The 12,308-nt window shown below is 41.2% G+C and overlaps 1 protein-coding gene across 1 annotated transcript in view; it reads right to left on the reverse strand.

Moving 5' to 3' along the window:
• The window catches only part of zw10 (zw10 kinetochore protein), a 40,825-nt gene that overhangs the window by 3,105 nt on the left and 25,412 nt on the right, over positions 1–12,308 (reverse strand). The window contains exons 11-14 of the mRNA XM_080214635.1: positions 10,595–10,666; positions 7,903–8,072; positions 4,286–4,416; positions 1,847–1,978 (exon numbers count right to left, since the gene is read on the reverse strand). Coding sequence (XP_080070761.1) covers positions 1,847–1,978; positions 4,286–4,416; positions 7,903–8,072; positions 10,595–10,666 — 505 coding nt within the window. The remainder of the gene's footprint in view (positions 1–1,846; positions 1,979–4,285; positions 4,417–7,902; positions 8,073–10,594; positions 10,667–12,308) is intronic.

A 12,308-nucleotide genomic window follows, 5' to 3' on the forward strand; every position in this document is an offset into this window, starting at 1 on the left:
CCGTGTCTGTGTGGATTTCCCCCCACAATCCGAATGTCATGCGGGTTAGGTGCATTGATCATGCTTAATTCTCCCTCAGTGTACCCGAACAGGCACCAAAGTGGGGATTTTCACAATAACTTCACTGCAGTCTTACTGTAAGAGTACTTGTGACACTAATAAAATAAACTCTAAACTACTGAATATAGCCTTGGGTGACTGTGTGGAGTCTGCACGTTCTCTCCATGTCTGCGTGGGTTTCCTCTGGGTGCTCCTCTTTCCTCCCAAAGATGTGCAGGTGATGTGGATTGGCCTTGCTAAATTGCTTCTTAATGTCCAAAAGTGTGTAATCAGGGGGATTAGCTGGGTAAATAAGAGGGGTTAAAGGGATACTCTGTCGGAGAATCTGTGCAGACCCTACTGGCCGAAAGGCCTCCTTCTGCACTCTATTTATATTTCTATATACAACGATTGGAGGAGTTTATATCATAGGTGCACACCATGCTTCATTAAAGCTTATTTTTCGTATGCTCCAGTGCAGAGAGTAATTTGATTGGAAGTTTGTGAATTGTGGTTCCACTCCAGCGCTTGGGCACATACGATGACATCTCAGTACAAGAGTTTACCAAGCTTCTAGCTAAAACTCTTGCGCTGCTTATTGCGGAAGATTCCACTGTACTATTTGAAATCAAACAGGAAGATGCCCTGGCCAACTTTCAAATCAGTACTAACATTTAAAATCTACAGAGAATTAACAGCATAGAAACAGGGAGTTTGGTTTAACTGGTCAATGCCAGCCCTCTCCCACACTTCACCTCAATTATCTAGCTTTTCCTTCAATGCAGTAACACTCTGTCTCAACTATTCCACATGGTATCAAATTTCACATACGAACCACTTCTTGGGTAAAGAAGTTTCTCTTGAATTCTTTCTGGTATTTATTAACCAATTAACTTCACCCAATTCTGGACCTTGCAAGCAGAATTTTGTTCAGCTTCTCTACACGATCACACTTGCAATGGCTCAGGAAGCTCAACAGGAAAGGAGCATAGTTCATGACAGAATGCAAAGTAAAACCACTGCTGTGGTGTACACGCATTAGTCCCTGGCATTCCTTCTGGCAAAAGAAATTATGTATTAAACAAACTGAGGGACAAAGCAAGAAGGGCAGCTCCTTAAAGAGGGACCAACCAAAACAAAAATGAAGCACAAATGAAACTTAAAGCATTAAACTGCCTTTGCAGCAGCATATCTCAATAGTTAGAAGCTCTATGCTGGTATCACATTTGTCAATTTTTTTTTGCACCTTTTCCAGAGCAGCAGCAACTTGAGACCAGAACAACGCATAATCTTCCAACTCTCATGTCACATGCACAAGTTAAAAATGGTAGCAGAGCAAGGATCTTAATTTCAATACAGGAGGAAATAAGAAATAAATACAGGATATCAGCTAATGAAAATAAAGTGACAAATGCAGGTGTCACACTAAGCAAAATCAGGGTGGTGTACACAAGTCTCATTTAAAAAATTTCTGCACCGGTAAAATAAAACTAAATACTTCTTTTGATGTCCAATTCGTAACTCCAGAAAGGCCACACTACTCACTGAAAGGACATTTAATTTCCGCATTTGGTACCCTCTGTATAAAGCATACTTGGTCTGTAATACAAAACTTAACTGAAGATAACCATAATGAAAATTTGAAAAATAATTTCTATCCCCACCTCCAGCATCTTCATGTACAGAGATTCAAATACAACTGATCTGAACAAAAACCTTTCATTGTCCTGTGATGAAGCAACAGAACTCCACTTGGAGGAATGTAATAGCCTTTGTTAAAGTTTTACTCCATTCTGTTCCAAATTACCTCTAGCACTGTGATTTTGTTCACAATCTCTGTGATTGCAGTGTTAAGCAAGGTACCCATGGCTTTGCAATATATATGAACTGGAAGCACGTCTTGCCAAACTTTGCCCAGCCTCTTTAACTGATGAATCACCTGAAAAAAGAGAAAATAGAAATAAAGGAACCTTTTAGATAACACTGTTGATGGCTGGAAACATGTTTATTTATCAGTCACAAGTAGGCCTACATTCACACTGCAGTGAAGTTACTGTGAAATTCCCCTGGTCGCCACACTCCAGCACCTGCTCGAGTACAGAGGGAGAATTTAGCATGGCCAATTTGTCTAACCTGCACATCTTTGGACTGTGGGAAGAAACAGGAGCACCCGGAGGAAACCCACGCAGACATGGGGAAAATGTACAAACTTCACACAGTGACCCAAGCCAAGAACTAACCTGGGTCCCTGGCGCTGTGAGGCAGCAGTGCTAACCACTGTGTTACCGCAGTGGGACAATAGGATGACAATGTTAATACGTCACTGGGTTACATCACAGCAACATAGAAAATAGAAGCAGGAGTAGGCCATTCGGCCCAACAAGCCTGCTCCACCATTCACTTTGATCATGGCTGATCATCAAATTCAATACCATGATCCCACATTCCCCCCATATCCCATGATCCATTTAGCCCCAAGAACTATATCTATTTTCTTGAAATCAGACAACATTTTGGCCTCAACCAGTTTCTGTGGTAGTGAATTCCGCACATTCACCACCGTCTGGGTGAAGAAATTTCACCTCATCTCAGTTCTAAACTCTCCTAGTTCTAGACTCCCTCCAACACTGGGAACAATCTGCGCAATGCTGCACCAGGGTCATCCATGAAACTTGCATGAAAGAGTAAAGAACCAAGAGTGGAAAACAATGAGGAAACTGGGCACTTGAATTCCACAACTCGTTCCCTCAATTAAGAGCAATTAACAATACAAACGAGAAAAGCTGAAACCACACATTTCAGTTTGAAAAGGCAGGCCTTGTTTTCAAATTCAGTTTAACTTTTTATTTAGATTCTGTTTAATCTGCCACGTTTCTAGCATTTCAGCATTACTTTCCCGAACTCTTGAGAATGGCTACAGGCTGTCAGACAGTCTAGTCTGGTCAATAGTGCAATTTAATCAAATCCTCAAAAAAAAATGAGATACAACTAATGGTAGATCATCTATTATATGTGCAGGTCAATGCTCTAAAACGCATGATGGCACAGTGGTTAGCACTACTGCCTCACAGTGCCAGGGATCTGGGTTCGATCCCTGTCTTGAGTCATTGTCTATGTAGAGTCTGATGTTCTCCCCATGTCTGCATGGCTTTCTTCTGGGTGCTCCGGTTTCCTCCCATAGTCCGAAAGGCATGCTGGTTAGATGCATTGGTTGAGCTAAATTCTTCCTCAGTGTACCCAAACAAGCGCTGGGATGTGGTGACTCAAGGATTTTCACAGTAACTTCACTGCAGCACTAATGTAAGCTTATTTGTGACGCAAATAATCTTTAAACTTTAAGTTTGAAAACAGCTAGCTTGTCTTTTCTTTCAGACACTGGCAGATCTCCAGCACGTATAGGTAGCAATTATAGTACACAAACAGGCTGTCCAGCAGGGCCCAAACTATTACTCATGCTTCATTCTGTCACCTCCCATCCATTCTTCATCAAACCCGATTAGTGCATGCTCATAATAATTCTCCTGAAATGCATTCACATCAACTACCTCTTGTAGTACTGAGTTCCTTACTGAATACTTTTTATAAATAAGTTTTTCCTGAATTCCCTATTGGCTTTATTGTGACGATCATATTTATGTTGTCTAGTTTTGTCAACTCACAACATTCTCTCTGCTAAAAAGAAAAAGTTAATCCTGTCCAGCCGCTTCTGATTGTCATTAACCTCTCAACTCTGATATCATAGAATCCTGAAAATGCAAGAGGCCATTCAGCCCATCGAGTCTGTACCAACTCTGACACCGCATCTTATCCAGGCCCACCTCCTGTCCTATTCCTGTATCCCCACACATTATCTCGCTAATCCCCCTAATCTACACTTCTTTGGTCACCAAGGAGCAATTTAACATAGCCAATCAACCTAGCTGGCACATCTTTGGACTGTGGGAGGAAACCAGAGCACCCAGGGGAAAACCATGCTGACACAGGGAGAACATGCAAACTCCACACAGACAGTGACCCAAGGCCAGAAACAAACCTGGGTTCCCGGTGCTGTTTATAAGAGGGCCATGCTGCTCTCCTGTAAATCTTTATTTATACATTCAAAGTACATCCTTATTGTATTCTGGGGATCAGAACTATGCATGCTACTGGGCAAAATATTTCATTTTTATTTCAGATCTTAGGCACTCACCTTAATAAATTCTCCCAATGCCTGCATAAATTTGAAAGAATGTCTAATTACACCAACCTGCCGGACAGCTTTGCTTGCAGCCGAGTAATTATCCACATCATCCAGGCTTGAAAGATTTCTTGCAGTCGACAATCTTTCCAGCAACTCATCCCTTTGGGTACGCAACTGTGCCAGGAAACACTCAGTCCCTGGCAATGAGAAATGTAATGCCATTTAAAAACAGGTTTCTGTAAAAAGAAATGCCACTCTTCTGTTGAAAAGGCAATTTGTTGCAATAAATGATTTCAAACACTAAGACATCCAATCCATCAACCTCTTCCCCACCAACAAATTGATTTGACTTCAACCGCTAAATTTACTATTTAAGGTAACACTCACTTTTAAAGAAAGAGTAAATTAAAATCTATTCATCCAGTACACAATTTGTTTTGCAATTTTTAAAAAGCAAGGATCCTTAGACAAGAATAATGAAAGTACAATACACATCAGAAGTGATGAAATACAGTGACCTACATGAAATAGTATTTAAAATACAATCATTTAAAAGGACAATATTCTTTCGCTATTGATTTCTCTCTCCTTTCCTCAGGCTTTCGTTCCACTGTAACATACACAGAATGACTAACTTGTTCAAAGCCTTCAGTGGCAAATGAAACTTATCCTGATTTCTGGGCTCAATGCACCTGTTGGCTGATGTACCAAATTCCTACCTGCAGCACAGGTCAATTAAATAGAATCATAGAATCCCTATAGTGCAGAAGGAGGCCATGCAGCACATCGAGTCTACACCAATCACAATCCCACCCAGGCCCTATTCCCACAACCACTCATATTTACCCTACTAATCCACCTGACACTGGGTTTAATTTAGAATGGCCAATCAACCTGACCCGCATACCTTTGGACTGTGGGAGGAAATGGGAGCACCCAGAGGAAATCCACACAGACACAGGGAGAATGTGCAAACTCCACTTGGACACTGACCCGAGGCAGGAATTGAACCTGGGTCCCTGGCATTGTGAGGCAGCAGCGCTAATCACTGTGCCAACATGCCACCCGTTTTTTAAAACATGCCACACCTCAATTTCCTACACTCAAGAGACTGCAAGCCCTCTTAATGCAACCAGCTCATTCTCTATATGAAGAATATCTTGATGTTAATTGAATAGAATCACTGAATCCCCACAGCACAGAAGGAAATCCCTACAGCACAGAAGGAATATTTATCAATTGAATGTAATTTCCACCAGCTGTGTTAGTGTGATTTGAACCGACGTCCCAGAGCATTAACCTGGGCCTCAGGCTTCCAGCCCAATGACACTACCACTGTGCCATTATCTTCCCCACGTCAATGTAAGAACACTTTCCAGAGACAGATTCAAATGTTCAACAACAACAGCTGCTTTAATCCACCTGTTTTTTTTTTACTTCATTCATGGGATGTGGGCATCACTGGCCAGGCCATCATTTATTGCCCGTTATAATTGCCCTTCAACTGAATGGCTTGCTCGGCCATTTCAGAGGGCATTTGGAGTGATCCACATTGCTGTGGGTCTGGAATCACATGGAGGCCAGACCAGGAGAGGACAACACAATTCCTTCCCTAAAAGACATTAGTTTAAAGTTTATTTATTAATGTTACAAGTAGGCTTACATTAACACCGCAATGAAGTTGCTGTAAAAATCCCTTAGTTGCCACACTCCGGTGCCTGTTCGGGTACACTGAGGGAGAATTTAGCATAGCCAATGCACCTAACCAGCATGTCTTTCAGACTATGGGAGGAAATGCATACAGACACAGGGAGGATGTGCAGACTCCACACAGACAGTGACCCAAGGCGGGAATCAAACCCAGGTCCCTGGCACCATGAGGCAGAAATGCTAACAACTGTGCCACTGTGCAATGAACCAGGTAGGTTTTTAACAACAACTGGCAATGGCTTCATGGTCATCATTAGATTTTTTAATTCCAGATTTTTTTTATGGACTTCAAATTTACCCATCTGCTGTGGTGGGATTCAAACCCAGGTCCCCAGTGTATTACCCAGGCTCACTGGATTACTTGTCAGTCTTTGGCATGCTTCCTGCGAGCTTATTACAAGTTCTGATGAAGAACTTGCACTTTTATATCACTTTTGACATACTCAGCCATTGAAAGTTCCTTAGTGGCTGTGAATATAGAAACCTTACAGTGCAAGAGGCCACCATTCAGGATCCCACATGCTAAAATAATCAATTCATTTGGTTTGGTAGTTTAAAGGTAGAAATGTTGGCCGGAACTCAAACAGTAAGAATACTGCGAATTCCTACTCCTAACACTACTACTAGGTCAAGCTGACTGTCAAATGCTGATGTGGAACTTTGCAGTTTCAGATGGTGAGTAGAAGGGGAAGGGGTGAATAAAGGAAGAGCAACAGATCATCCACAACTTAAATCAGCAATGTCTGAACTTCAACATCATAAGGTGTTGATGATTCAAGTCACATTTAACCTTGCAAATTTGTACAACAGTCAATTAAATGGTTTCACAAGATCGCAAAAGACATATACGACTAGGAAACTGTCAAAATGTTGCTGAAAAGGCCTTCACCTCGTGTTTACTGACATACTTACAAGACTGCCAACAATTTTCCATTCATAGCTCAACAGATTTAGCAACATCCCGTGATCACAGTAATTAAGCAGATTAGAAAGGTTAGATTGGCGCCACAGTCACCCACTGCTAACATCCAGTCAACTCTCAGGCTTCTTAGGTTTGAAATTCTTACCAATGTTTCAAAACAGCTTAGTTAAGATCATACATCAGATCAAGCCCAAGATAGGGTGCAATGCCCAATAGGATGCCTCATCTAGTCAGCTTAGGATTTGTTTGTCTCTCTTGTGGGGACAATGAATTGGATTCAATTGAATTTGGTTTTTGGAGCAAGCAAGGAATGGATTCAGATCTACCCTGTCCACTCTGGGCATTGGCTTTGTAACTTTAAGAATGGAGCAAATTTTTTTTTTAAGAAAACTTGCCACAGAGTGGCGGAATGCACAGTGGGGTTAGCACTGCTACCTCACAGGGACCAGCGTTTGATTCCATCCTTGGGTGACTGCATGGTGTTTGCACATTCTCCGTGTTGGCGTGGGTTTCCTCCAGGTTCTGCAGTTTCCTTCCACAGTCCAAAGGTGTGTAGGGTAGGTGGATTGGTAAACGATCAGGATTATGGGGTTGGTGGGGGGTGTGCCTGGAAAACGTGGGTTTTTTTTCCAGAGAACTGGCCTGACTCGATGTGCCAAATGGCCTCCTGCTGCATTTTAGGGATTGTATGTTCGGAGCCACTAAGACACTTTTTTAAGAATTGGTGTCAGTTTTCAATTTGGAATATTCCCAGAGGCAAAGCAAGAAATTTCACCATAAATGTCACAAAAACAGCCCACAATATTAAGTTTAGTAAAGTTCCTATTCTTTAGAGGAACAAGACAGCTCCATCTAATTTAATCAAAACATATCACAGCAACAAATCTGATTCACCAGTGTTGCAAATGAAGACTAGATGTCTGCCATCACCTCCAACTCCACATCTGACGCAGAGAATAATGGATCATAACTATTGTGTTAGAAGATACTTCGGAAATCACAGACCATTCCGGGGGCTCAATAATTGGTGAAGTAAAATTCATTTACACACCTAAACGTCTAAAACTTGGCACAAAGTCCACAAAGGTGGCAGCTCCATTACACAAAGGACTTGGGAGACTACATTGGAACTGGTGCCCCAGTGTGATCAGATGGTGGGCAATGAACATGCAATTGTTGTGGTGAATGGCAGCCAGCTGAGGGAACTTCTGGAGGGTATCTCTGGATGAGGAAAAGAGAACAGATTTAGAATGACCATATCAACACATCTACCACAAATAACTAAATGGCAACCGGAACAGTCTTCACATATGAAAGCCAAAGTGACCATAAAGCCAAATTCATGAAGAAACAGCCCGATGGGTAAAAGCAGCTTGTGTTCTGTTAGTGTTTGTACTGACACTTCCAACTGTTCAATAAGCAGAATCTGAATCTTTCCATAACATTAAGCAATGCAGAAATTAAACAGAATTTCTGGAGGACAATAACTTAGAAAATGGATAATTGTCCTGGGAAAGGATTTTTACTACTACAGTACTCAAATCTGGTCTGACCATTTCTTTACTCTTTCATGGAACATGAACATTTTTGGCCAGGCCAGCAGTTACATTGCCCATCTTTCATAGAATCCCTACAGGGCAGGAGGAGGCCATTCAGCCCATCGATTCTGCACTAACCACAATCCCACCCTATTCCTGTAACCCACGCATTTACCCTGTTAGTCTCCGACAGTAGGGTCAATTTATCATGGCCAATCAACCGAACCCACACATCTTTGTACAGTGACAGCAAACTGGAGCACCCGGAGGATACCTACGCAAACATGGGTAGAATGTGCAAACTCCACACAGTGACCCGAGGCTGGAATCGAACCCGAGTCCCTGGTGCTTGAGACAACAGTGCTACCCACTGTGCCACCGTGCCACCCATAATCCTTAACTGCCCCTGTGAAAGTAGTGATGAAGCAAATTTGCAAGGACCACTTTCCCACTTCCTCTTGGACTTAACATTTCTCATTTTGAGCACAGATCTACATCTAGGGACAAAGGAATAGAAAAATATGCTGATAAATTAATTGGATATGGATCGAGAGGATTCTCATGTGAAGCATAACACCAGCACGGACCTGTTGGGCTAAATGCATTGCCTCTGTGCTGCAAATGCTTCACAATATCTAACAATAGCTATTTCTATTTATACAGTATCTTTAGCAATGCACAGTCCTAAGGTGTTTCGCATTTGCATTGTAAAATAAACTATGACGCCGAATCCCATAAGGAATATTAGGTCAGATGACCAAAAGCTTGGTGGAAAAGAAAGGTAAGTTTTAAGAGATGTCTTTAAGGATGGAAGTGAGGTAGTGAGATGTAGAGAGGGAATTCCAGATCCTGGGTCCTAGAAAACTGAAGGCATAACTCCAAAATGGAGCAATTATAATTGGAAATAGTAAGAAGTCTCATAACACCAGGTTGAAGTTCAACAGGTTTATCTGGCATCACGAGCTTTCGGAGCACTGCTCCTTCATCAGGCAAGTCCCTCACCTGCCTAGAAAGCTTGTGATTCCAAATAAACCTGTTGGACTTTAACCTGGGGTATTGTTAGACTTCTTACTGTGCCCACCCCATTCCAATGCAGGCATCTCCACATCATAATTGGGAATGCGCAACAGATCAGAATTGGTGGAGGTCAGATATTGCAGTGGGTTGTGAGGTTGGAGGAGATTTCAAAATTAGTGGGGGGCATGGACATGGAGGGATTTGAAAACAAGGGGGAGAATTATAAACTCAAGACGTTGCTTGACTGGGAACCAACTGAGTCACAATCACTTCCATCGCAACAGAACGGGCTGCTCATCCTTCTATCTACAGACTGAAAAATCACAAGATGATCTCAGCTATACCTTGAGTCCAACTCATAGCCAGAATTTCTAACATGCTTTGATCTGAATCCCACAACTGAAAATCTAAACTACAAAAGTTGAACTGTAACATTTTATTCATGCAGCATGTGTGATGGAATACAAAACCCAATCTGCAGTGCACTGAGAACTGTGAGGCAAAACAACTAGTCCCGCACAACCAAATCAAGTAGTTAACTCGCTTGGGGAGAGACACTTGGGAAAATCTCCGGCTAATCTTTCAATTCAGAAAGTACTTTGTTTGATATAATAAATGCGAACATTTAAGTTTGTGTGAAATTACTGTGCAGTTCAAAAAAAGCCAACAGGCCATTTAAAGTAAAATTGTTCAAAGCTTCATCTATAAAAATGGACAAAGTCATTCATATAAATGCAGTAAGCTTTCAAATATCAGACACAGAGTTGCATATTCTATCACTGTGCCAGACTTTTAATTCCCCTCAGGTTAAAAGTTAAATCTAAGTCCCTTCAAATTATACTATTCTGTAAAGTCAACAAACATATTTCTTCACAAAGCTTTCCTATTAATTTATAGTTACATACACATCAAGTACAAAGGTGTACATGGCGAGAAATGAATTTGCAAACACATAATTGGGCTGTTAAAATGTAATAGTGCGGAACAGAGAATTCTCATTTAAGCACATGTCAATATATGCCTGTATTAGGAACTGTGCAGCTCACTTTCCGCAATAGGTTGAATGCACCGTTAATCAAAAATGTGGTCAAGGTGTTACTGTACCGGCAAATATAGTAATTTGGCTATAAACTCAATGTTGCAAAGGTATTTAAAAACTAACTTTAGAAAAAAAACTATAATACTTACCGGTGATAAGTGGGTACCACATCATAGAACAAGTGGAACATGTTTCTAACTGTGTAGAAAAGCTGAATAGCGCTGAAAAATAAAATAATCACCATTAAGTACAAACCAGAGATTGTGGAGAGAGAAACAGAGTCAACCACTGACTCAACATTCATGCCCTTCCATGGGATTGAACTGGGAAAAATTAGAGATGAAATGAAGGACGGGCAAGAAGAGTACAGGGTGGGACAACAAGAAATCCAAGAAGGAGAGATTACATGACAAAAGCAACCACAGTACAAGACCAAAGGCAGCTGTAATTGGGACAAGTAAAGAAACAGAACTGGCGGAATCATGCACCTGGAGCAAGAAAGAGAAGGGAAAGAGAGAAAAACCTAGGCCAAGAGAAACAAAACGAATAAAATGGGGTAGAGGTTACAATCTAAAATTGCTGAACTCGGTGTTCAGTTGAGAAAGATGTCAAGTGCCCAGTCAAAAGATGAGGTTTCAAGCTTGCATGAGCTTCACTGGAACACAGCAGATCATTAAGTTCAGACAGTGAGAACAAGGTGAAGAATTAAAATGACATGACTGGGGTCACACTTGCAGATTGAATAGAGGTGTTTGTTCACAGTGGTTACCTCATCTGAATCCATCTCCGCCACATAGAAGAGGTGGCATCATGAACAGCATACTAAATTGAAAGAATGCACACTTTCTATTTCACCTGACAGGAGTGTTTGGAGCTTTGAGTTGAGAATGAAAGAGTTAAAAAGGACAGGTGTTGCATCGCCAGTACTTGCATGGAAAGGTGCCATGGGTATTGGGGATGACCAAGGGGTGAATTGGGTGTTGCAGAAGGAACAGTCCATTTGGAATGCTGGATGGGGATGAGGGAAGATATGTTCAGTGGTAACATAACATGGGACATGGTGGATATGTGGAAAGTTGTTCAATGAACAGGTCAGCTTTAATAGTAAAGCTGCTGAATGTAAATCAACACAAAACAGTTCCCTTTTGGAGAAATATACAACTTTTTCACTGCAAAAAAAAAGCTGTACCAAAAGAACTGAAGCTTAGCCCCACCTCATGGCCAGAATATTCTGCACCAAGGCATCAGCTCTCAAATCCCCTCAAATTTCTCTTAATCTATGACTCAAAATTCTAAAAACGTTCCTCCTTTGGAAACAAAAGATGTCGTCAACAATATCTTTGTTTGTGATCACTTAACGTATTCCATACAGCAGGATCTGTTTATGATTTGAAACTGGCATTAAACAAAATCATACTGTCACCACTAAGACAAAAATAATTCAATATTCAGGCACAAGCAAACAGTCACCAACAGAAACCTCCAGGGAAAACCCCTCAATAAACAAATTTAATTTCATTTATGATGTATAAATATTTACAGACTTCTTCACATTTTTCAGCGGTGCCATTCTTATATTAAAGTCTGATTACATTCTAGAATGTAAAGGTCACTCGTGACCCAAGCGCACAGATCCTCATTACAAAGCAAGATTATTGTGTATTTACATGATTTCTAACAGCCCCTTTTTATTAAATACTGCTCAGAAGCAGACTGCTTGCTGCATGAAAATTTTTTTTCCCCCTCATAACACTTCTGCCTCATGACTTATATCTGCTCCCTCTCAATCCTGGCACAGGTGAGAACAGTTTCTCCCTATCTAATTTGTCCAGACACATTATGACGATCACTATCAAATCTCTG

This window comes from Carcharhinus amblyrhynchos, chromosome 29 (assembly GCF_965287045.1).
Source record: "Carcharhinus amblyrhynchos chromosome 29, sCarAmb.v2.hapA, whole genome shotgun sequence".
NCBI classification, from domain to species: domain Eukaryota; kingdom Metazoa; phylum Chordata; class Chondrichthyes; order Carcharhiniformes; family Carcharhinidae; genus Carcharhinus; species Carcharhinus amblyrhynchos.